General features: G+C 41.9%; 1 protein-coding gene across 1 annotated transcript in view; it reads right to left on the bottom strand.

The window, feature by feature from the left end:
* CNGB3 (cyclic nucleotide gated channel subunit beta 3) overlaps nucleotides 1-27109 on the bottom strand; it is a 107932-nt gene that overhangs the window by 11653 nt on the left and 69170 nt on the right. Inside the window, exons 10-14 of the mRNA XM_060244331.1 lie at nucleotides 19500-19641; nucleotides 13416-13575; nucleotides 12930-13027; nucleotides 9316-9399; nucleotides 3575-3693 (exon numbers count right to left, since the gene is read on the bottom strand). Of these exons, the coding sequence (XP_060100314.1) occupies nucleotides 3575-3693; nucleotides 9316-9399; nucleotides 12930-13027; nucleotides 13416-13575; nucleotides 19500-19641 (603 nt within the window). The remainder of the gene's footprint in view (nucleotides 1-3574; nucleotides 3694-9315; nucleotides 9400-12929; nucleotides 13028-13415; nucleotides 13576-19499; nucleotides 19642-27109) is intronic.

Below are 27109 nucleotides of genomic sequence, written 5' to 3'. Positions count from 1 at the left end.
CCCTATTTTAAACCAGAGGATATTTCAAACTTTCTCGAAAGGCAGCCCCATTCAGCACACATTGCAGCAGTCCAATCTAAATGTAATGAAGCATGGATAACGGTGGCCAAATTAAGTCTATCAAGGAAGGGACACAGCTGGTAAACTAACCCAAGCTGTTTAAATGTGCTAAAGAAGATTTGCTCTTCCACCTGCAGCCTTGAATCTGAAAGTTCCACCAAACTGCAGGATTCTTTATGGAGGAGGAGTGCAACTCATTCCTGGAAGACTCTCAAATTTTTGATTGACATCAACCAATAGAACTTGGTCCCATATGGATTGAGGCTCAGTGTATGGGTCCTCATGCAGCCTCTTACTGCTTCCAGGCACCAGATCAGGGCATCCGCTGCCTCACCTGACTCAGTTAGAAAGGAGAAACAGTGTGGAGGGTCTGCTGCATATTACTGACATGCACACACTCCTTAGTCCAGAACTGCAGATGACCACTTCCTACAGTTTCATGTAGATGTCAAATAGCTACACTGGTGAACTTGATGAATTACATGGGAGTCAACTTGTGTATATATATATTAAGACCTTGGATGCTAGGTAACCTAGGCCCTTTCTGCTTTTGTGTTAACTACGGTTCTTGCCTCTCACCTCCATCGCTTCAAAAATCTGCTTCCATATTCACTCGCACACTCACCCCACTCTTCCATTGGATTTTGAAATTCCTTCCATATCCTGTTCCCAGCGTTCTGCTGTCACTCTTCTGTATCTCCATAGTTTCCAAGAGTGATTTTTCAGAGGAGTATTTTCTCCTCCTCCTCTTAATTTGCTTCCAAGCCTTTAAAAGTAGACACATTCCGTTCCCCTCTCTTGGCAGGCTAATTGGTCTGTTCTTATTGGTCAGTTTCACACTAGGCTTGTTTTTTGAAATAGGAGATTAGGAAAGTAATTGCCTTTGTCTGACTCATTTGCAAGAACATCAAGTTAGCTTGGTTGCTTAAGATGCTGAGCAAATTTGATTCTTCTTTGGGACAAATTTGAAAAAAAAAGTTTCCTTTTAAATTAACTCTGACCACAGACTTTTCAAACGAGAATAATGCTGTGGAACCTACTTTGTGGCAGCAGCAGCCTCTTCCCCTTTTATCATCTCATTTCTAAATAACAATGGGAGGAACTCAGGCTACAAAGCACTGACGTCTCCTCTCCTCCCTCTCTTACTAAATTCTTAAAGCAGTGTCTGCCAGTGTTTTTTCTCCAGCAAATTCCTTAACTACTGATTGGGGGGGCAGTAATGGCAATTTCACAGTAAATTCAGCTGGAAGAATCTCCTATTTCAAAAGGCACGCCCAGTGAGAAACTAACCAATCAGGAGAAACCAATTCCAGAACACTATCCAGGTTTTCTCATTGCTATGTAGAATATATACACTACAATTCTCAATACAAATTGAAGAGAGAGAAAAAGATGTAGAATGCAGGCACAGCATTCAAAGTAAACCCCAACCGGCTTGACTTCAGTGAAAACCAGAAGCTGTGTAGACCCTATGCAGAATGGACCCTACTCAAAAAAGTAGCTAATATGCTTTGCATTAGAAATTAATGTTTCTCCATTCTCCTGCCCATTTGAATGAGACATTCCCCAGGTTTTCTAAAGCACTGCTGTGCAAAATGTATGCAATACTCAATTCTGGCAGTGACTGGGTTGTAGCCCAAGCTCTTCATACTGAATGTCACCAGAGGAAGAAAAAAACTGCAGGCTCCAGGTGCTTGCATATTGCATATGATAAACTGGAGCCCGGTTCTCTCACAGCTGCTATTCTGCTATTGTTAATCTTCTACTGGCATCTCTAATCTGCCTTTGGAAAACAGGTGAATAAACTCTGTGCCAGGTTTAAATTTATCCTCTGCTTGCAGCTCCCAATCCAAATATGCCAACTTCCTTCAACAAAAAGAAAATAGCTCCCAGCAGTCCATAGTTAGGCAGTTAACAAACATCTTATCTAAAGTTTCTGAAACACAAAGAGCACCGAATTGCCTGAAATCTGGCTTGGAAAAGTACTGTTGCAGTGAATGGGTGTCTAAAAGTCCATAAAAAATGTCTCCAATCAGTCCTGTATTGAAATTCTTAAGAAACTAGAGACTTGTGAGATCAGACCAATGCTTCATTTGCTCTAGCATCTTGTTTTTCATAGTGACCAAATAGATACCCTAGAAAAGCCACAAGCGAAGTATGAAGTCTCTAATATGTTCCATGCCATACCGCTTATAAACCTGAAATTTTTGGGATGCGAAACTTGCACACATGAATATCTATTACTGAGCTCATGTAGAGATGAAGTAGGCATGAGTGTGCTATCCCTGTTCCAATGCAACTGAAGTACCTGCTCTGCACATATGTTCCCTCCCCATGTGATGGGACGTTGCTTTCTGAATGCTGTCAATCATGGAGAAGGAGCATATATATGGATACTTTCTCTGTACACATCTGCCATGCTCATGAGCCAATGATCACATGAAGGCAGTGCCAGTGCATTCACACTGATCTCCATCTCAGCATGTTCACTCAGTGCGTAGGCTTCTGAGGATGCTGGACTCCTAGGCATGGGCAATTAGGGCATCCAAGTGCCTTTTTCATGAGTTGGCATGAGTATGGCCCAGATTACTATATTAATTACTAAAATCTTGATAATTGGTAGATGAATATAAGAATTAATTTCACTGAAAATATAGCACTTCATTGATTAATCTATGGTGACATTCTCTCTTAAACACACAAATACATCATCACCCTTGATATTGTAGCTACCAAGCAATATGTGGCCCAAACCCAAGTGTCTTGGAAGAGGATTTGGGGAGCAATCCTAGGATATAAAATTGTAATATATGGAACAAACAATAGGAATTGAGCAAAAGCTATACACCATTTCAGGATTTTTTACAGTTTTCAGAACTAGATTTTTTTTAAAGATGCTGCTGGGATTTTTGAAAGCATTGATAAAATCTAGATAAATATTGATCTCTTGCTTGCAAAACTTTAGCAAGGCTTGGGAGAGAAGCCAAGCAGCTGTCAATGCCATGCCCGGTGCAGTTACTTCTGGGAGCATGGAGTTGCTGTCAGATTTGTTTGCATCTGCCATGTGATCTTGTTGGTTAGACTGTCAGACTAGGATGTGGGAGACTCATGGTCAAATCCCCATTCTGCCATGGATTACTTTGAGTCAGTCATTCTCTCACAGTATTGTTGTTGTTGGGATAAGGTGGATGAGGGGAGAATGATATTGCATGCCACGTTGGATCCTTAGTGGGGAGAAGAAAGAGGTATAAATATCTAAGTAAAATATGGGGAGGTGCTATTTCTAGGAATGGAAGAAGTTTCTATTCATGTTTTTGCAGATCACCAGATATAAGAATAGGCCTCAGGCAAAGCTAAGCTACAGAATGCAGCAGGGTTAACGAGGCAAGAATGGGAGAGCACACTGTACACCAATACATTAACAACAAGCAAACAATACTAGCAATATTTATTCTTATATTAATATTATGTGGTCTATGAAAAAAACCTCATTCTGTCACAAACAGAAGGATACCTGATCTCTCCAAACACAGCTCCTGCTCTCAAGGTGACCAGAACCTTGGTTCCATCAGGACCTCCAAGAACTTGAACAGCACCTTGTTTGATAATGTACATTTCTCTACCAATTTCTCCCTAGACACAAATGCACAAGAGGAAAAACATTGGTGGTTACATAATAATATTAACTGGCTGCTAAATGTTTGTTTTAAAAATAGCTGATTTTTTTTCACCTGCTGAACTTGTCCAAATATATTTTCCATTCTGCCAGTTTGGTGTGACAACATTTCCATTTGAATAGTTCATCAATATTGCAACTTGATATTGCCTTGCTCAACCCTCTTTGTAGCATACCTTCCTCAATACTTAGGGTTGCCAGGTCCTTCCTGGCAACTGGCAAGGGATGGGGGAAATTTACCAAGAGCAGGAAGGAGGCCCAGGTGATGTCACTGGCAGCATAGTGGCATCACTGTCAGCATGCACAGAAAGTGACATCATGCTGTGACATCACAACATTTGGACAAAACAAAAATGGATTCTACCATAGAGTTTTGCCTGAATACCAGAGTGTTGCCTGGACATCACCAGTGTGATGATGTCACTTCCTGTGTGCTCTGGAAGTAATGTTACCACTTTGCCAGCAACATCGTCTGGGACTTCTTTCTCCTGGTAAGTCTCCCCACTGGCCAAGTGATTGGAAGCAGGGGGCGTTGCCTGGCAGTGGGGACCCTTCCCTCCATTGGGAAGGCTGGCAATCCTATCAATACTACTTGATCTTATTGCATTTTATCCTTATAGCAATGCTGTAAACATTACTGATGTTCCAGAGGGTGGCCATTTTGGTCTTCAATAGAACAGTTCAATAACACCTTAGAAATCCCTAACATCTTGTTGGTCTCTAGGTGCTACGGGACTTGAATTACTGAGTGGGAACTTGAATCTAGCAGTTCCAAGTCTAACACCCTGATCTCCTTATGATTTAACTTGCATTTTCACCAGGTTCTTCCAGAGACTGCTTCACCAGTTGCAGCCTATATCGTACAGTGTGATTGAATATTCAGCTACTATTGGAGACTGGCCAAGGAGATGGGGAGAGCCTTGTGCTTACCAATAACGGACAAAAATATTTGAAAACTTAAGGACCCAGAAGGAAGGCAGGGAAAGAGATAGAGGGCACCAACGATGGAAGAGCATGATAGCTGTTTGTTCTTAGTGCTTTTTGGTCACTTCCACTGTCCATGAAGTTCCAGGGTTTAAGCGTGAATAGTGTTGCCAACTTTTGATTTTGAAAATCTGATTACTCAAAAGGGTGAGAAGCTTTGCATGGACATGGAATTACCCCAATAGCTGGAATAAGCACTGCCAGACTTTGACTGAGAGATTCATGTTTTGATGTTCTTTTTCAGTGCCTCAGGCTGTCAGTTTGACATCTCAGGTTTGTCAGCTGCCTGTATACTCAATACAGTTCCTTCTAGAAAATACTGAACATGTACTTTGGAGATGGCATGGCAATAATCTGGCACTAAAAATTCAGTTATATTTCTGTTTAGTATGTAACTAATTTCTATGTTGTTTTTAAAACTTTTGCATGTGGTAATATCTTTTGACATTAGCAGACCTCCTGTTGGCGGGGAATGGAGGATCAGTATCCCCCCCAGTTTACCATGGAGTCTTGGCAAAATGTTACAGCATCACCTCAAGATGACATCACCTCTAGTTCACCTGGCATTGACATTGTGACACTGGGGATGCTGGAATTGTTAGGTCCCTCCCCTACAAAAAAATTTACCCCAGGCAAATATATCTGCAAAGCCACATTCAATATGGTTCCATTCCTAATGATGTAAAAAAGTACTAGTGTTAAATCCTCAAGATCCCATCAGGTCATCTCTTGACATCAGCAGGACCAATTCCATTTGTCATGGATCAGCCAGGGCTCAGTGACAGTGAGAACTCCTCAGAGGAGGAGGGACTCTGCATAGCCAGTCCAGACTCAACAGAACCTGACCAGCAGGAAAATCAGGTGTAGGCATGCCAGTACAGTCAAAAAGTGGTTCAGAATCACTTCCACTCTCTAGCTCTAATTCAGCAGGCAAAGGTCAGTTAGCCATTTCCAGCCCTCTGAAATCACCTACATATTTGGAACACCACAGAAGACTGAGAACAGAATTACAGGCTAGGAGGCAAAGTGCACATCTCTTGGCTCAATGCCAGCTGCCTGTTGATAGTGAAGACGAGTCTTTACAGGACTGTTTCTAAGAAGATGGCTGTTTGCATGATGTTTGGGCATGTGGCTACAAAGTCAGTCCCCCGAGAGACGCTTTTGAGCATGGATGCAATGTGTACATTAGATGCTGAACTGCTGACATGAGACACTGTAACCTGATACCAGAAGCTTGTAAACTAGTATACCATTTGTCTCAGGGTTCAGCATATTCCGGGTATCAGGCATCTCTAGCTGACATTCCTATGTCATCATGCCACCACTTACCCTATGGTTAGTACCTATGGAGAAACCACTTACTCATTCACCCTAGCTGCTGGTTACCACAGCCTCTGGCTTGGTTTTCAGATACTTTCATTCTACTGTCATATATATTCTAGAGCAAGGCCTAGTACAAGTTCTAGAGCTGTGTTTTGGGAAGCTCTAACTCAAATTAAGTCTCCAGGGAAGGAGAACTACACTAGTTAACAACAGAATAAACAACCTTCACGTGGGTACAATAATTCTAAACACAACTGCATTCTGAGTTTTGGTTACATAAACCATTTATGCTGGTAGGAGGGGAGAAAGGAGAAAAATCTTGCTATCAACAAGTTTGCATTGGCTAAACAGCATCTGTACAATATTTGTTCTCCTCTTCCTACAGGTATTAAAAGTGGGGCCAGAATTGTGAACCTTTGAACACAGGTTGGAAGGTAGGAGCCAAGGGACTCTGGCTCTCAACCTGAGGCTCACAGTCAAGGGCCTGTATTAGGCAGCGTCTGTCAGGACCAGCCCAGGATGTATATGTCTTGTTCATTTGTGTGTGCTATGTTTGTTATGTATGTGAAGGCAGGTCTGGACATGTTGGGTGTTGTGTCCTGAGCTTGAGGCGCAATACAATAGACTGAGAGGATCCAAAGAGCTGCATCCCAATTGGCTGCATAATTCCAACTGGCCAATTGGGAAGCAGTATCAGAGGATCCTAGAATCTGCCAATGAGTCTATTCTAATGAAAGATCCAAAAAGGGTGCAATCACAGGGTGTTCTCTGCTTCATGGGGGCTGGGTTTCCCCTGCCCCAACTGTATATATTGCCTCATGTTCTGAGTTCTTAGTTTGCAGTTACTTAATAAGCATTCTGTATCACTAATAAAGAGCTTTAATTACTATGCAACGAACCTCCTCATGAATCAAACCCAGTATTTAACAATGCTGAAATTGCTTATATTCAGTATTTCTTCTGTGAGCCATTTGGGTCACTGCTGGGAGAAAAGTGGCATAAAATGTCGCAGAATAAATGAAAATAGAAAAAAGCAGTATACCTTCTGCCCCCCTTGGAAAAAGCTGCAAATTTTTAACCTCCATAAAGCTCCTTACTGAGGAAGTAAACTCTCTCAGTAAGACACATTGCTTCAATTGGAAGCATCTCCTCACTCACCTTACCTTGCCCATTCTCCAAAACAAATGCAGAAGCAGCAACCCAAACAAATGGAACATTGCAGTCAAAAGTAAATCAGCATTTTAATTATTTTTCCTAATGATCATTTGCATAATTTCCAAGGGAAAAAAATCAAGAATAATCAACAAGCCAAAGCATCTGCTGTTTCTTGCATATTTACCAGCTCATTTGTGACCTGATTAGCATCCAAATGAAGCCAATTATACCTGGACAAACAGGACAGAAATGTCTGCTCTGATTTTATATGTATATCTCCACATCACAGTAATGTCATATGCTATAAAATGGTGGCATAAAATCGGGACATAGCCCTTATTTAGAGAACTATTACCATCTAACAGGCTGGCAGTTCTTGTTCCAAGAGGATCTGGATTAACACTGAACCTCAAACAAGGATTTAGATTGTTTCTCAATTTCAAACTCATTCCAGTTCTATTTTTTTTTTCCTGAACAGCCTTCTTTAAAGACAGCCTTTAGCAGAAAGGTCACAATCCTAAAAAAATCTACTCTTTGAAATGCGGTTGATATTTTCTATGACACCTCCAGCCCTAATTATTTGTTAAACCAGGGAAGTAGCTTTTAAACTTTTTTTTTCTTCCAAGGAATCTTTTCCACATGACTTTGTACCACAAAATTCATATGCACTGGAAAAGAGTTTGGGCAATTGTCTGAGATGTATAGTCCACCTGAACAGCTCTGGCCTATTGCATTTCAGAGCTAAATTTGATGTGACAGGGCAGCCACTGCTCTTACTCTGGGCCACAGACTTTATATCATAGTAGCTGTCCACCCCCACCCCCCAATAATAGTGCTGATCGCACTGGGGATGAGCAAGATATTTTTGTACTTTCTTCAGATTGGCTTTGGTCTGGGGGACAGTTTTCTCCTGCTTCATACTGTTGGCAGGATTGTAAATTTGTATAAATGGGCTGGTTATCCTTTAGACTGGTTATCCTTCAGGTATCCTAATTATCCTCTTCACAGCTTCTGAAGAAGCAAGCTCTGAATTACAAAATCTTAATGCTGTAATAAATGTTGTTAGTCTTTATGTGTCACTGGATGTCCGTCTTAATTAGGTAGGACAGGAATAGCCTGAGTTGCTGAGGCATAGGCAGGGACAATTGGCAAGGCAGCTGAGGGTGATGGGAAGGAAGGTGGTCATGATGTCTGGGATGGATCTAAGTGTGTATTAAGTAGTGTCACGTGTTCTCTAAATTGCTATATGGAATGCATGCCAGGAGATGGGCCTAGCCACTCAGTTGGAGTAAGGGTGAGACTACTCACCAGAGGCAGCCTTTGAGTGGTAACCCAAATTAAAATTGAAGGAATTATTAATTAATTATGCAGATCAGACATTCATAAAATCTAGTTTAATCCATATGCCACTGTCTTGTGCTTTTACATTTTTTTTTTGGGGGGGGGAGGAATCTTCTGGATTTGATTTTTTTGGGAAATAACTTAAGAAGGGATGGAGCAGGGCTCCTTGGGCATTAAAGAACCCCACCCCAAGAACTGGAAATGTACAAGGCTGTGCATCCTTAGGCATCTTCCAGGGCAACTTGTCTACCACTGCTATGTGTGTTCCCTGGAACACAATTAGAAAATCACCATATTGGGTTGCTGGATACAAGAACAAAAATATCAACACTGATCATTATTCTTGTTGGTGAAGTACAGAGCATTTTCATACCTCAGATTTTTTTCCCCAGATAACAAATCACAAAATTTTATTATTCAGTTTCTTGCATCCCTGTATATATAAACTTACGTGCAGATTTTTTGTGCCTGCAACAATCATTTAAATAATAAAACTTAATGATATGTGCCAATAGATAAGTCATATTAAAGTATCCTGTTATTCATTCTGTTTTTAAAAAGATTTCATCATACAAGTAATAAAATCCATATTTTCTGGAACAAGATTGAAATTTGAGACCATCACATTATTATTGCACATTGCAATGTAATTACTTTTACACTATGTAATTCACCCAAGATTAATTTTGTTCCAATTTTGTTCTTGGTTTATACTTGTACTCCCCTTTTAATGTCCTTGCTATTATTGAATTTGAAAGATAAATAGGCAAGATCACCTTTCTGCAGACATAGTCACCAGGTAAATACACAATGGATTTTAGTCTTAGCAACATGTCGCATATCATTTGTGAATCACATCCCTATTAAAGAAAAAAGAAAAATAATCACCATTAGAATTATGATGAAGTCAAAATGGTTACTGGAAATATTACATAGCACTGGCATAAGTCAGAAATGCAAACAGGTGTTTATTCTTCATGTATCGATCATAGAAACTAATCACAATGTTTGATAAATTCTAAAAAGAATGCAGAAACTCCATTGCTGCAGCCCATTGATAATTTAATCCCATTGATTTCATGACAACCACTCAGTGACTATGGACTAGTTTTCATAAAGGACAAATACACAGGTATATCAGTGCCTTTAGTTTGGTTCCTGTGTATATTCCTGGGCAAATTCTCCTGTAGGGAAAACAGCTGTTCCAGAGAAGGGACGATTTGCATCACAGCTAGGGATGGGCACGAACCATAAAAAATACACTTTGGTTCATCGTTCATGAGCAAACCACAAACCAAACCATGAACCCCATGAACCCAGTAGGCTCACATACAAGCTGAACCAGGTTTGTGAGGTTCATGCTAGAAACAGTTGAGCTGCAGGAACAGTCTGCTCCATGGTTCAATTGTTTCAGGCTCTAAATCGCTGTGAGCTCCTTGCCACAATTGAAACAGTAAAAGAACTCGAGGCTCCATGCATGCCTTCTAGTCAGTTTTTGGATTATTTCACTCCACTAAGCCTGGAGGAAGTTGACAGAACGCTCTCTACTGTATGCTCAGCCACATGCAGTTTGGACCCATGCCCATCTTGGCTAATTAAAGCTGGCCGAGAGGAGCTATGGGTTCCTTTGAGGGAAATTGTCAACAGGTCCCTACTTGAAGGAACCTTTCCCCAACATCTTAAGGAGGCTGTGGTTTGTCCCCTTCTAAAGAAGCCATCATTAGACCTGGCCATATTGGCAAACTATCGGCCAGGGTCAAACTTGCCTTTCTTAGGCAAGATTATTGAAAGGGCGGTAGCAGTGCAGTTACAGAGCTTTCTGGATGATGCTTCCATGCTTCTCTTTCCAATCCTGCTTTCGGTTGGGTCATGGGATGGAGACGGCCTTGGTTGCCCTCACAGATGACCTCCAGAGGCATCTGGATAGAGGCGGCTTGGTGGTTCTGAAGTTACTGCACCTGTGGGCTGCGTTTGACACGGTTGATCATCAGTTGCTGACCTGCCGCCTCGCCAACGCTGGGATTCAGGGGTTGGCCTTACAATGACTTTCCTCCTTCCTCCAGGGTTGGGGATAGAGTGTGGCAATTGGAGAGGAACTATCCCAATGGCACCTATTTACATTTGGTGTGCCACAGGAAGTAGTTCTCTCTCTGATGCTATTCAACATCTATATGTGCCCCCTTGCCCAGATTGCTCAGAGGTTTGGGCTGGATTGTCATAAATATGCGGATGACACCCAGCTCTATCTGATGGTGGGAGGCCAGTCCGACTCCTCCCCAGAAGATCTGTCCATGGTGCTACAAGCCGTGGCAGCGTGGCTCAGATTGAGTCGACTGAAATTGAATCCAACAAAGACGGAGGTCCTGTATCTTAGTTGCCATGGGTCAGGACTGGAGGTCCTTCTACCGACCTTCGATGGAGCGCAACTTATGCTTGCGCCTAAGGTTAAAAGCTTGGGAGTGCTCCTGGATCCCTCTTTAACAATGGAGGCCCAGGTAGCGGCCACTGCCAAATCAGCCTTCTATCACCTTCAGCTGATAAAGCAGTTGCTTCCCTTTCTCGAATGCGACAACTTAGCAACAATGATCCATGCTATGGTCACCTCGAGGTTGGATTACTGTAATGTCCTCTACATGGGGCTGCCCTTGTCCCAAATCCGGAGGCGTCAACTAGTGCAGAATGCTGCAGCCAGGTTGTTAGTGGGGCTTCCTTTACGGGAACACATTCAGCCTGGCTGCCTATTGCTTACCGGATTCGCTTCAAGATGCTAGTTATTACCTTTAAAGCCCTATATGGCCAGGGAATTGCATACCTTAGGGACCGCCTTTCCCTGCATGTACACTTTGGTCAGGGTCACAGAATCTACTCTCGATCCCCAGCATCAAAGAGGCCAGGCTCAAGGTGACCAGAGCCAGGGCCTTTTCTGCTGTGGCTCCTGCCTGGTGGAATGAGCTGCCGGAGGAGCTTAGGGCCTTGTGAGAGCTCACAAAGTTCAGCAGGGCCTGCAAAATGACGTTCTTCCGCCAGGCATTTTCAAATTAAAATCTACAACAGGCCAGCAGAACAAATCCACTTGGCCCACCTCAAACATCACAGTGTGACTGGGGACCTCCTTTCACCGAACATCCAGCAGAAGTAACTGAATAACAAAATTTTAATATCAATATAATTGACAGTATCCGCCATCTTTAACACACCATTAGATTCTAATATGAGATTAATAGCACCTATTTTATGTAACTGTTTTATATGTTTTATTTATGATGCTCTTGTTTTATCTTGTCTTAATGTTGGCCTTGTGGGCTCCTAGTGTAAGCCGCCCTGAGCCTGCTTTGGCGGGGAGGGCGGGATATAAATCAAATAAACAAACAAACAGTTGAGCCGTGGGAACAGGCTGCCTTTTTAAACAGCTGAGCCATTGGGAGAACCTGCTTGACATGGCTCAGCTGTTTAAAGGGGCTTTCTTGAAGCCAGCCCCAGCCAACCCCAAGCTCAGAGCCATTTAAACCAAACAGTTACTTTTTGTAAAGAGCAGAAAGCAAGAGTTTAAACCTCTGCCTTTTGCTCTTCACAAGCCAGCATGAACTGCCACAGACCTCATCAAAATTTGTAAAAGATCATTGCAGTCCTTAAATTCTCAAACATTGCTTTATTAACCACGAACTGCCCAAAATTTGTGATGAACTATAGTGTGAGAGGAAAGGGTTAACACTGATTATACAATCTAGATTTGGAGCTCCCTCAGTGTTTGTACAGAAATACCATCAAGCTGCAACCAATTTATGGCTACCCCAGCAAGGGCCTTTCAAGGCAGGATTGCCATTGCCTTCCTCTGCAGAGTCTTCCCTGTTGATTTTCCATTCAAGTACTAACCCTTAGCTTCCAAGGTCTGACATGACGGGGCAATAAATCTCCTTCAAACCTGTTATTAATTCAAAACACAGACGTCTGTTCATTTATTTATTTATTTGCTCAACCCTTGGATTTCAAGTAGGATTACATGACTGAATTCTCCACAAAAAAAAAGAATTGATTTATTTCACACATTTCTGTATTCTCTACTTGTTTCCAGGCCGCATTGGCCCTCCCATTGAATCTTCCCCCTTGATGTACCACAACACTAGGGTGTGGGCAATCCCCAGATCACAGACTAGCTAGACACCTTGCACAGGTCTAGTACAGTTGTAATCATCTTCAGCTCATGACAGCTGGATCAAGACCTTAGTGGAAGACCAATAACTGCTTGCATCTCCTCTCTCATGCATCTCTCTGCAGGGATGCCTTCTGTAGCTAGATGCTAGCAGGAAGGGTGGGATATAAATCTAATAAAATAAAATAAACTAAAAAATCAATGTCAATTACTCCAGTTATTTATCTGAAAAAGACTTACCTTGAATAAGTCAACTTTACTGACAATGGCATAGTTTACATCAATTGCAATGGCCAACTGCATTTTTCCAGGCATCTTCTCCAGCAATTCAGACTCATCTGCAAAATGGAATTTATATCAGCAAAACGTATTTTTAAAAGCTGATGCTAAACTAAGGTGTGAACACCTTATTTCCAAAAATGTTAAATAATTGCAATTCAAGGATTAGCAACAATATGTTTCAAATTATTATTATTTTAAAATTAGAAACAGTTTACAAAAATATTAGCTATTCTACAGATTAAAATTTTGATCTTTTAGATTACAGGGTATACTGAAAATTGTTTTGCTTTTAAATAAAAGAATCACATTGTTTGAATGGGCTGGGGTCTCTGGAACCAAATTATTAGCGATAGCTACTGTCAGTTCTTGGTTCACTTCCTAATAAATCAGATTGCCAAAATAGGGGGTGGGGGGAAGTTAAGTCTGAATTATCCAGAATTTTACCCAGCATTCCTTGTGACTGCCACGTATATTCATACCAAGTTTTAACACGATTCTGAACCATTCTTGGAATTCTATTAATGTTCATATAAGAGACTGTGTTATCCATATAGGTACGGTAGTAGTTCTGCCCAGCTGTTGCTGATCCAATGACATCTCGCATCTGCAAATATCAGCAGTTACTATTACACAGCACATTTTACAACAGGTTGCTAAGGCTTAACAGTTCATTTCAAACATCATCTACTTTTACACTATTGCAATTTATTGAGCCAATACTTAAAAAAAAATAACAACAGAATTGTTGTACTTTTGAATGTGAAACACATTTACTTCATGATAAGTTCCACTGGCCTTAAAGGCAGCACTAGTATGGTTAGCATCGAACGCAGAAGTGTGCATGCACAAAAAGGGTTATACCCTGAATTAAATTTTATTGGTGGTAAAGGTGCCACAGGACTCAGACTTTGTTCTGATGCCACCCATTAGTCACACTGCTTTGCCATATCATGCATTCTCTCTTTGTTAACCCAGTGCGTTGTCTAAACAATGCATTATGATCTGAGATGCATGAAAGAATCATAGAGTTGGAAGGGGCCAACCCCTTGCTCAGTGCAGGATCAGCCTACAATGTTGCTGACAAGTATTTGTCCAGCCACTGCTTAAAGATTGCCAGTGAGGGGGAGCTCACTGGCTCCCTTGCTAGTTGAAGGGTTCCACCCCTTAATTAGATACATGTTGTTACTCAAACAATATGATGCAAGTGGCCTCCCAAATAACAACAGCTGAAAGCCAGTGTGCTGTATTGGTTGAAGTGTTGGATCAGGATCTAGGAGGCTTAGGTTCAAATCCCCATACTGCCATATAAACTTGCTGGGTGACCTTGGGTTGGTCACACACCTACTTTGCAGGGTTGTTGTGAGGAAGGACAGGAAAACAGTATGAACCACTTTGGGCCTCCTTTGGTAGAAAGGTGGAGTATAAATGTAATTAACAAACAGACAGCTTCATTTGGAATTTCATAGTGGTTACCTTGTTTATTTATAGAAAATGTTTACTCCCCATCCTTCTTACCATCTATGGCCCTCATAATGGCTTGCCAAAAAGTATGACATATTAGCAAACTGCATGCACACAACTGGGGAGAGGGGCAAATGCTTTGATGTCATCTCTTCATCCTCTGGGATGCTACAGGGTGTGACTGCTGATCTGCCTGTGGTTCTTCCTTCAGGCTGTGGTGGTGATGGGTGAAGCTATCTCCCATTTAGAGAGAGGTTACCAAACTCAGCAGCCAGATATTATCTGTCTCTGTGAGTATGAACAAGCAAGATGAAGACCCTAGCATCTTCTTCACATTTCTCTGATTGCCAGTAAAGTCCATGTTTAAAACAGAGTTACAGAACGGCAAGCATGAACTCATGGCTCTCCTGGACAATTCCTAGCACTTTGTGCCTTCAAAACAGATTCTTATTCTACTTTTCCTTTTCTTAGCAATTCCCAATGTTCTTCAAGAATTGTCACTTTCTTGTAGTTTTGCAATCTGCATTGAAGCTCTTGGAGAAAGGTGACGTATAAAAGAAATGTACATAAACAAATAAAATGTCTTTTGTAAAAGTTCCTGCATAGGGGGGCAAGGGGGGGGACATAACAGCAAATTATGTAGGGCAAGAGTTTAACAGAACTGTTATAAGACTGTATATTTCACTTGAATATTTCATGTTTCATTATTTTCTACAAAAAAGACCACTTCACAAAATTAGGGTTGCCAACCTGCAAGACAGCTCCATGTAGAATACACCTCTTGTCAATCTCTTATCTTCAAAAAAATCCAATCAAAATATTGGTTTGATATTCCAAATTGTTATTTTACAAATAGGTCCGGATTTGCACAATGTAGGCAAAAGATACTTCAACACACTTCTAGTATCAGCTTACAGGCATAACCGGTCTAAATTCTCCTGTTTCGCAACTACATTATCCAAGCCACATTTTACCTATTAAATATAATACATATAATACATTTATTAAAGATAACAACTATTCTATTTTTTAATAAAAAACACATTAACAGGCATATCAACTTACTAAAGTTTTTTGTAATGAATTCTGAGTAATGGTGAGCTTTTGTGACAATGCAGATACACAAGGAAATTTGTAATAAATTGTGGACCTTTGAATGGGGAGAGTCCCCTTTTAACGGATTGCTACATTTGGTAAATGGCTACACCTGTTAGCAGGTATATTATACACTTACCGTAGTGGAAAAATTAACAGTGAAGGTTGGAGAAAACTTAATAAGAATGACATAGAAGTGTGAGAAATATAAGTAAAGTATTGGTAAGTTGATATGTCTGTTAATGTGGTTTTTAATAAAAAAATAGGAGTTGTTACCTTTAATAAATGCATTTATTATATGTTTATTTTATAGGGAAAATCTGGCTCGGATAATACAGTTGCGAAACAGGAGAATTTAGACCGGTTATGCCTGTAAGCTGATACCAGAAGTGTGTTGAAGTATCTTTTGCGTACATTGTGCAAATCTGGACCTATTTGTAAAATAACAATTTGGAATATCAAACCAATATTTTGAGTGGATTTTTTTGAAGATAAGAGATTGACAATAGGTGCATTCTACATGGAGCTGTTGCTTATTTCTTGTCTCCTATCCATATGATTTTTTTTCTGTTGCCTAACCTCCAAGAGAGGCCTCGAGATTTCCCAGAATTACAATGGTCTCCAGACCATTTTCCTGGAGAAAATGGAAGTCTTGGAGAGTGGACTCTGTTATTATACCCCACTGAGATCCATCCAAATCTACAGGAATTTCCCAACCTGGAGTTGGCCACCCTAGCACAAATGAAAACAGTTAAAACAAACGCTATACTAAAAAGACGAATCCACATTTTCTGTTTGAGCTTCTAAAGTGTAGTATAATTTTTTTTAAAAACCATTTGGTTCCTAACATATTGTTCCTATTATTGTTGTTTTAGCTTGTTCTTGCTGTTTAATCTTTGCATATGCCAAAACATCTTCATTAAGTTGTATGCTAATTTGCTGTTCACTTCTATAGAAGCATCTGCCTGTATATATGAACTGTTAACTTCCATTTCTATGTATTTGAGAAAGTGTGCCTGCACACGAAAGCTCACACCTTGAACAAACTTTTGTTGGTCTTAAAAGTTTCACTGGACTCAAACATTGTTCAGTTGCTTCAGACCAACATGCCTGCCCACCTGGATCTTGGTTCTCATCAGTTATTTTTTCATAAATATTGCTTACTGAAAGGTTAAGCCTGAAACTACTACCTGTCATCTCTAAATCCCACTCACAGAAAAGAAATAAGAATTTTAAATTAAAATTTAGTCATATTTGAATATACTGGATTAGATACAGTCTTCCTTTTTACTTGGTCTCACTCATTTCATTTCCATACCTCAGCCAACATCTCACATAGCTTTTGTATATGCAAGTCCCATGAATCTCAGCATAGCCTTTGTATGTGGTCAAGGAGGATTCCCTCCTCTTTTTTTTCAGCAGCAGAAAAGCTGGTGGGATCAAAACAACTTCTTTGTACATCTGAGTTTCTATTTGGGCTTATCTCCACTGAGGATAGTTTAATTTATTCTGCAATTTGTAACAGAGCTGGGGCAGTAGCTTGTGCTTTAGAAAGAATGGGAATTAACCACCCAAGTGTACTGCCTTGATCAAACTAAAAGTCCGTTTAGTAGCCCTCTTTAGATAAACAGAATGTCAGTAGGTGTGTGTTTGCAGTCTTGTCCTGAAACATAAGACCAGTTGTCAAGATAGGAGATAGCTAAAGAGAAATTGCTGGTGGCAGCAATATTAATGAAATCTAAATGGAATTTATGTGCTCTCTCACAGTTTAACAAGCTGATTTCTGAATCCCAACAGTAATCAACACAGAAGCTCTGACTTGCAACTAGTACAAAGTATTCCTCTGATAAGCAATTATTAACCCATGCAGACAGAACAGTCTTTTAAAAAAGTTTATGCCCTATGAAAGACAACATTCACAGACTTCTAATTCCCTTCACCAAATCCATTAGAATGAGAATAGGGACTGTGAAATGACTTTTGAGTGCATGCATATATAAAATTTATCTAAAAAAAATCAAGACAAATTTGACCACAGCAAGATAATAGCTAATGACTAAAGCAGAGGACAACAAAGAAAGTGAAGAGTTTCACAGATTAGTTTCGGTTGAGAGGCATCTGAGACTCAATAATATCATTAATGCCTGTGTGACAGAACCGTCCCGATTCTGCCTTCAGACCCGGTCCCGTCAACTCCCTTTTGAGTTACCAACTCCTGAAGGGAGTTTATCTTCTTCCCGCCACTAGGGCACACTGCCACCACCTGTTCAATTTAGGGGTTCCTGACCAAGAGGAACAGGACTCCCAATCCCCCTTCCTGCCAGTTCTGAGGCCTCAAGGTCCTCTGCCAACCCAGCACCTGGTTAACACAGAGACCAGTCCTTTTTGGGGAGACCCCTGGAGGATTGGCACCTTACCAACTGTATGCCTTCCACCTTCCCTGGACTCCCCTCTTTCAGTAGCGTGGTCTAAGGCGATTGGGGAACCTACGTGGTACAGAGGGACTACCTTTTTAAACAGACAAAATATTTATTTAAAATTTATAACTATATACAGGCATTATAAAATAGTGAACAGAAGAAATAAATCAACTAGGGAAAAACGCTCCTTCTTTCCCTACTATACAACTGGCCCTGACCATACCATTCAGAACCGACTCACCAGTCACCAAGACTCAAATCAAACTACTTTTCCCTCCCAAAATCTATAATATAAACCCCAATTCCCACCCAGGAACTGTTTTTCCCTCCAGCCTGAAAGACTTCCTGTCACTCTAGGAGGCCTCCTCAGAAGTGCTGCTTCCAGACAGGAGGGGAGGGGGGAAGGAGGAATAGACTAGGCCAAAACCTTGCCTAGAGTTTTATAGACTCCTCTAGCCAACTCCCAGACAAGCACAGGCCTAAAATGGTGTTTCTCCACAGCCTGTAAGACCAGTAGTGGAGCCAGTTTGGTGTAGTGGTTAAGCGTGCGGACTCTTATCTGGGAGAACCGGGTTTTGTTTCCCCACTCCTCCACTTGCACCTGCCAGCATGGCCTTGGGTCAGCCATAGCTCTGGCAGAGGTTGTCCTCGAAAGGGCAGCTGCTGTGAGAGCCCTCTCAGCCCCACCCACCTCACAGGGTGTCTGTTGTGGGGGAGGAAGGTAAAGGAGATTGTGAGCCGCTCTGAGACTCTTCGGAGTGGAGGGCGGGATATAAATCCAATATCTTCTTCTTCTATAGTGTGAAATACATATCAGATAAGCTACAGAGAAGAATGCCCATCCTAGAACCTCTTCTTTTGTTTCTTCAAGCCACACAGGCTTAATGAATTTTATGGAAATTAAACAGGTCTGTCTTTAGAAGATACCTAGAGTGAGGCCACCTGCCTCAGATATCCCTTTCAGTTGCTATCATCCCCTTCTGATATCCCCTTCAGGTACACTGGGAATTGATATAGCATTTAGAAGAAGAAGAAGATATTGGATCTATATCCTGCCCTTCACTCTGAATCTCAGAGTAGTTTACAGTCTCTTTTACCTTCCTCCCCCACAACAGACACCTTGTGAAGTAGGTGGGGCTGAGAGAGCTCTCACAGAAGCTGCCCTTTCAAGGACAGCTCTGCGAGAGCTATAGCTCACCCAAGGCAGCTGCAAGTGAAAGAGAGGAGAATCGAACCCAGTTCTCCCAGATAAGTGTCCGTGTACTTAAACACTACACCAAACTGGCTCTTTGTCCTTACTCTGATATTCCAGTAATGTTGGAAGCTCCAGTTCATGCAGAGCTGCTATAGACATCTTTTCCATCCCAGTACCATCTCTAATGGGGTAGGCCACAGGTCAGTGGTAAAGAATATTGTCAAAAAAAATCTTCAATTCACTTTCTGCCATCTCCACTTTCTACCTATTTTCAATATTTTAATATGCAAATATATTTCTTTTTAACCAGAAACACTGTATACTAGGTGACCGACAATGAAAAATGTCTTTGTTCACCTGACCAATCAAGCTGGAGAATACAAAGACCCCTGAGAAATAATCCAGAAGCTGAAAGACAATCTCAAATGTGGTTACTGGTTCCGGAAGTCCACCAATCGTAATTAAAGTCCGCACTGAAAAATAGTAACTTCTCAGGTACCTATAGAAACAAAATATAATATTTTCCATATAAGTTTTTTGTAAGCATTATGGTAGTATATGTTACTATTGCTAACTGAAAATCAACATTGTAGACCACATTTTAAAAAATAATCTGTGATGCTGAAGTAGAATAACCTGAGTTTCAAAACTGGGGAAAGAGTAGGTGTGTCAGTCTTTAAGGTATAGTAAACTACAGATTGTAGCTATTTGTGGTTATGTAGACAACAGCTATAGGGATGACTTTAGGGACAGCATTTGTGTAGATGGAGGCTTATTTACATTTTTAACTGTTGAGGTATTTTAAATGGAAGTAAATTGTTTAGAAAATATTTAACATCAGAATGATGTTTGTGTAACCTAATCAGATGCGCTTCGGATAACAAAAGAAGAGTAACTATAGTACTGTGTTATTACCTGCTATCGCCTTAACCTTGAATTACATAATAACCATGAGGATAAAATGTACTCTTTAAAAGGTTATCTTCTCTAATCCTTGGCTGAGACTGCTAACCAGTTTGGCTTCTGCCACCCTGAGCAGGGCAGAGTGTGTTTCCCACACTCACATAAGAATTATTTTCTCTGTTGCAGGTTACTGTGCTCCCCAGAACACTCCACCATTGTGGTTCAACTTCACCAGCATGGCTTCCCTTCTTCTGACTCTGTGCACCCAAGTAAGTAAAGGCTGGGCGATTCAGGTATCTCCCTGGGTATCTCCCTTCCCATCCCCCCACCTCCTGCATGGTGGGAACATTTTCCTCCCAGACTTCTTGTTCCTTGACTCCATTTCCTGTCCTTCCTTTCATTGACTCTGCTTTCTCTTTTGAGTTAAGCTGCAGGTGAACCCTGCCCACCAGTGCTGTGCTACTTCTGACATGACCATATTTAGTTTTGGCCAGAGGCCAGTCCTCAGGTCACAGCTTCCATAGATTTTCAGCATTGTTCACTATCTAAAATTAGGGCTTTTCCACATTCATAGAATCATAGAGTTGGAAGGGACTTTTAGGGTCATCTAGTCCAATCCCCTGCACAATGCAGGACATTCACAAATACCTCCCCCCACCCCCAGTGACCCCTCCTCCATGCCCATTTTACTTGCTGGTAAGTTCCTGATTATTTGGTCCCCCCCCCCCCCCAATTCCTTGTGTGTTTTTCTCCCTCTAGTGGTTGGTTTGATACTACGCAGTTCTCTCTCTCCCGCCCAACATATCTCCCAGCAAGTTAAAAGTGCAGGTTTTTAATCCAAAAATAAACCTGTCTGATATTAAATTGACCACTAGAGGGAGCAAAACACTTGAAGAACAGACCTGTGCTCCAAAGAAAAAGGAATTTACCATTAGTTAAAATGAGAATGCAGAAAAGCACTTAGCCTTCAATTTTGCTATCCCATAGAACTTCATGTGTTTCAGCAACTGTCTGCTGAAGGGACCTAGGTTATAGTGAAGGACTCTGATGAATTGCTAGCATTTAAATGTTCAGGGGAAAGGATTCTTCTTCTTCTGCCAGGTTTTCCCTGGCCACTGATAGGGAATGGGGGAAAGGATTGCCAGATCTGGGTGGGGAAATTCCTGGAGATTTGGAGATTGAACCTGGAGAGGACAGGGACATCAATGAGGCATAATGAGGGCATCAATGAGGCATAGAGTCCACCCTCCAAAGCATCCATTTTTTTTCCAGAGGAACTAATCTCGGTAGTCCAGAGATTAGTTGTAATTCTGGAAGATCCACAAATCTCACCTGGAGGCTGGCATCCCTACCCCCTTCCCATGACCTTCTGGTGTAATTTGCAACCTGATTTTTACCTGTCACTATATAACTAACATTTGCAAACACACTGAAAGCTATCTTCAGAAAGCTGCAAATTGCAGACACACTTTGGGCTTCTCCATCATGCCCTAAACAGCTTTCTCTCTGTCCCTTTCCATGCCCTCATTTCTGTATTTTGGGCTGATTACTTTTTTAAAGGAACTAATTCATTACTTTGTTTGACATTTTGCTTGGTCTCAATAAAAATGACATTTTGTTACAGTTTTGGTATTTCCCTATATATTGCTTTGAGAATTGGAGCCAGCAGGCATTGCTGCTGGGAGGGCGGGAAGAACTCTGAGGTAACTACCCACTGGAATGAAGAATGTTTATGCCCCTCCCCCGGCCTTTAAACCCCATCTGCCCACATCTGAACAACAAGAAGCATAGGCTTTGAATGAAGAGTTGGTGGCATGTAAACTATGGGATCCCTACAGTCCAAACCCTTGGGGAAGCTTGGAGGCTATTTAAAACAACAATCCTAGAAGCTCAGATAAAATATATACCACAAGTTAGGAAAGGCACAAACAGGTATAAGAACTCTCATTTCAGAGAGTTCTGAGAGAGAGCAGAGAAGCTCTGAGACAGAGCAGAAAATAACTGATATAAGGGTGAGCAGCTGGGGAAGTTGCTGAGAATTTATGAGTTTGTGTGACTGCTGAAAATTCTGAGTTTGTGGTTGCTGGGGAACTGCTGTTTGTTTGGTTGAATGGGCTGAAGGTGAAGGTGATTGTTGCTGATTGATTAGGAGTGGCTGTGTTCCCAACCCACTTTGCATTGTTAAGCTGTGCCTTGCCAGAGAGCTAAAGGGTTCTTGGCCTGTGGCTCTTAGCATGGGGGCTCTGTAAGGACCAGGAACCCAGATTCCTAATTTCCTTGTGCTCCCAATAAGGTAAGTTGACCCTCCAGAAGGGGAGCCACATAAACACAACAGGATTTAAAGGGGACTGTATTTTTTTTTAAAAAAAAGCTATCATGAAGGTAGAATGCCAGCAGGGGGTGGGGGCTTTCCAGTGTTTTGCACTGTGTCACATGTATGACTATCTGCCCATAGGACAGGAGTCTTGGGTGTGTGCTCAATGCAAGGAGCTCCTGGTCCTCAGGGAACGAGTTTGTACCCTTGAGGCCGAGGTGACTGACCTGGAGAAGCAGAGACAGTCAGTTAGGCACTCGGGGAAGACTCTCGGGGGCGTATTAGATGAGCCCCGCTCTGAACATGGCAGCCCCGTTGCTGCCAGGGAGCATGAGGGTCGAGAGGGAACAGGGCAACCTGCTGAGGATAAGGGGAATGCGCCCTCAGAGGGGACCTCTTCTTCAGTTGGTGAGCAGGGATCCTTTCACACCAAGGAACCATCCCTGGGCAGGGAGAGAGGAGGGGTCTTGGTAGTTGGTGATTCGATCCTTAGGCAAGTAGACAGCTGGGTGGCAAAACCGCATACTGACTGTATGGTGACTTGCCTGCCTGGTGCGAAGGTAGTGGACATTACACGTGTAGTAGATAGGCTAATAGACAGTGCTGGGGAGGAGCCAGTGGTCATGGTGCATGTTGGCACCAATGATGTGGGGAAATGCAATCGTGAGGTCCTGGAGGAAAAATTTAGGCTGCTAGGCAGGAGACTTAAGGCCAGGACTTCCAAGGTAGCCTTCTCAGAAGTGCTACCTGTTCCATGTGCAGGGCAGGAGAGACAGGCACAAATTAGAAGTCTCAATGTGTGGATGAGACGATAGTGTAAGGAAAAAGGGTTTAAGTTTGTTGGGTTGGCTGCTATTTTTCTACCGGGTTCGGGAGGACTCATCTCAAAGAGATGAAGGGTTAGCTGTTACTTTTCTACTGGGTAATGGATCAGAGTTGTCCACTGAGATGGTGACAAACAGTATGGACTGTGTGCCAAAGTCTCGAGGCGGCAGGAGGAAAGTTGCGGAGGAAGAGTTTAAGTTTGTTAGGCACTGGGATGCTTTCTGGAACAAGCGGGAGCTGTACAAAAGAGACGGTCTCCACTTGTCCCTGGATGGAACCAGGCTGCTGGTGCTTAAAATCAAAAAGGTGGCAGAGCAGTTTTTAAACTAAATCTTGGGGGAAAGCCAACAGGAGATGAAATGTCTCTGGTTCGGGAGGACTTGTCTCAAAGAGATGCAGGGTTGGCTGCTATTTTTCTACCAGGTAACGGACCAGAGTTGTCAACTGTGATGGTGACAAACAGTATGGACTGTCTGCCAGAGTCTCGAGGCGGCAGGAGGAAGGTGGCGGGCCTAGCTTGCCTGGGAAATTATAGATGTTTGTATACAAATGCTAGAAGTGTTCAAAGTAAAATTGGAGAATTGGAATGTTTAGTGTTGGGAGAAAACATAGACATTGTGGGAATTTCAGAAACTTGGTGGAATGAGGAGAATCAGTGGGACATGGTGATTCCTGGATATAAGTTATATCAGAAGGACAGGGAGGGAAGGGTTGGAGGTGGGGTGGCTCTGTATGTCAGAGAGGATATACGGTCCAGTAAGACTGAGGTCAGAGAATTAGATTCACTTTTAGAAATGCTTTGGGTTGAAATAGAGGGCCCAAAAGGAAATTTAACTATGGGAGTTTGTTATCGCCCACCAAATCAAAAGAGAGAGGACGATTATAATATGATGGAAGGCTTAAAGATAGCGGCTAAACGTAAAAACTGTGTCGTAATAGGTGATTTTAACTACCCGCAGATTGATTGGGTTAATATGTGTTCTGGTCGAGAGAAAGAGATTGAGTTTCTTGATGCTCTCAATGACTGTGCTATGGAGCAGATGGTCTCAGAACCTACCAGGGGTGGGGCGATCCTGGATTTGGTCCTAAGTAATGCCCAAAACTTGGTGAGAGATGTAAAAGTGATTGCACCACTTGGGAGCAGTGACCATAATGTTATTGATTTCACCATTTGTATAAAAGACCGCCACAACCACGTTTAACTTGGTAATACACTGAGATGAGGAGGCATGTGAGGAGGAAACTGAAAGGAAAGGTAAATACGGTCAAAACCCTTGGGGAAGCTTGGACACTATTTAAAACTATAATCCTAGAAGCTCAGATAAAATACATACCACAAGTTAGGAAAGGCACAAACAGGCATAAGAAAAGGCCTGCATGGTTAACAAAGTAATGGAAGCTGTAAAAGGTAAGAAGGACTCCTTTAAGCGGTGGAAAACCAGTCCAAGTGAGATTAGTAAAAGGGAACACAGGCTGTGGCAAATCAAATGCAAGACTGTGATCAGGAAGGCAAAAAGGGACTATGAGGAGCATATTGCAAAAAACATAAAGACCAACAATAAAAATTTCTTCAAATATATTAGAAGTAGAAAACCAGCCAGGGAGGCAGTGGGGCCCTTGGATGACCATGGGGTAAAAGGATTACTGAAGGAGGTTAGGGAAATGGCTGAGAAGCTGAATGCATTTTTTGCCTCCGTCTTCACTGTGGAAGATGAGAACTTTTTGCCCACCCCAGAACCACTAATTTAGGAAGGGGTGTTGAAAGACCTGAGTCAGATTGAGGTGACAAAAGAGGAGGTCCTACAACTGATAGACAAATTAAAAACTAATAAGTCACCGGGTCCGGATGGCATACATCCGAGAGTTCTGAAAGAACTCAAAGTTGAACTTGTGGATCTTCTAACAAAAATCTGTAAACTTTCATTGAAATCTGCCTCCATTCCTGAGGACTGGAAGGTAGCAAATGTCACCCCCATCTTTAAAAAGGGTTCCAAAGGAGATCCGGGAAATTACAGGCCAGTCAGTCTGACTTCAATACCAGGAAAGTTGGTAGAAAGCATTATCAAGGATAGAATGAGTAGGCACATTGATGAACACGGGTTATTGAGGAAGACTCAGCATGGGTTCTGTAAGGGAAGATCTTGCCTCACTAACCTGTTACATTTCTTTGACGGGGTGAACAAACATGTGGACAAAGGAGACCCGATAGATGTTGTTTACCTTGACTTCCAGAAAGCTTTTGATAAAGTTCCTCATCAAAGGCTACTTAGAAAGCTTGAGAGTCATGGAGTAAAAGGACAGGTCCTCTTGTAGATCAAAAACTGGCTGAGTAATAGGAAGCAGAGAGTGAGTATAAATGGGCAGTCTTCGCAGTGGAGGACGGTAAGCAATGGGGTGACGCAGGGCTCGGTACTGGGTCCCATGCTCTTTAACTTGCTCATAAATGATTTAGAGTTGGGAGTGAGCAGTGAAGTGGCCAAGTTTGCGGATGACACTAAATTGTTCAGGGTGGATTGTGAGGAACTCCAAAGGCATCTGTTGAGGCTGGGTGAGTGGGCGTCAATGTGGCAGATGCGGTTCAATGTGGCCAAGTGCAAAGTAATGCACATTGGGGCCAAGAATCCCAGCTACAAATACAAGTTGATGGGGTGTGAACTGGCAGAGACTGACCAAGAGAGAGATCTTGGGGTCGTGGTAGATAACTCACTGAAAATGTCAAGGCAGTGTGCGTTTGCAATAAAAAAGGCCAACGCTATGCTGGGAATTATTAGGAAGGGAATTGAAAACAAATCAGCCAGTATCATAATGCCCCTGTATAAATCGATGGTGCGGTCTCATTTGGAGTACTGTGTGCAGTTCTGGTCGCAGCACCTCAAAAAGGATATTATAGCATTGGAGAAAGTCCAGAAAAGGGCAACTAGAATGATTAAAGGGCTGGAACACTTTCCCTATGAAGAAAGGTTTAAACGCTTGGGACTCTTTAGCTTGGAGAAACGTCGACTGCGGGGTGACATGATAGAGGTTTACAAGATAATACATGGGATGGAGAAAGTAGAGAAAGAAGTACTTTTCTCCCTTTCTCACAATACAAGAACTTGTGGGCATAAAAGGAAGTACTTCTTCACCCAAAGGGTGATTAACATGTGGAATTCACTGCCACAGGAGGTGGTGGCGGCTATAAGCATAGCCAGCTTCAAGAGGGGGTTAGATAAAAATATGGAGCAGAGGTCCATCAGTGGCTATTAGCCACAGTGTGTATATATATGTGTGTGTGCATATATATATTTTGGCCACTGTGTGTCACAGAGTGTTGGCCTGATCCAACATGGCTTCTCTTATGTTCTTATGTCTCATATTTGGGAAACTGCTAGCCAAAGGCTGCAATTATTTATGAGGTAAGTAGGAATTACTTTTTCATAGGTATTTGACTAGGCAGACAAAATACAGATGGTGATGACCAACAAATGTTTATTTAAGATAATAAAAAAAATTAACTGGGTAAGAATTTTGTTTATATAACGTTGGCATATTGTGTACTGTTCTGGGCATCACACCCAAAAAAGAATATTGTCGAACTTGAAAAAGTGTAGAAAAGAGCAATCAAAATGATCAGGAGACTAGAACAGCTGCCTTATGAGATCGGTTAAAAGGCTGGTATTTTTAGGATAGACAAAAGAAAGCATTTCTTCACACCGCAAATAATCCATGGAACTTGCTGACCATGGCCTCCAACTTGGAAGGCTTTAAAAGTAGAGTGGACAAATTCATGGAGGACCAGGCGATCAGTGACTACTAATCAGGATAGATATCTACTCCCTCCAGTACCAGAGGTATATTACCTCTTTAAATCAATTGCTGGGGAGCACAGGCAGGATGATGCTATTGAAGACTGTGGGCTTCCTAGAGGTAGCTGGTTGACCACAGA

The sequence above is a fragment of the Heteronotia binoei genome, chromosome 7 (genome assembly GCF_032191835.1).
Source record: "Heteronotia binoei isolate CCM8104 ecotype False Entrance Well chromosome 7, APGP_CSIRO_Hbin_v1, whole genome shotgun sequence".
Taxonomy (NCBI): domain Eukaryota; kingdom Metazoa; phylum Chordata; class Lepidosauria; order Squamata; family Gekkonidae; genus Heteronotia; species Heteronotia binoei.
This window is presented reverse-complemented; position numbering and strand designations above follow the sequence as displayed.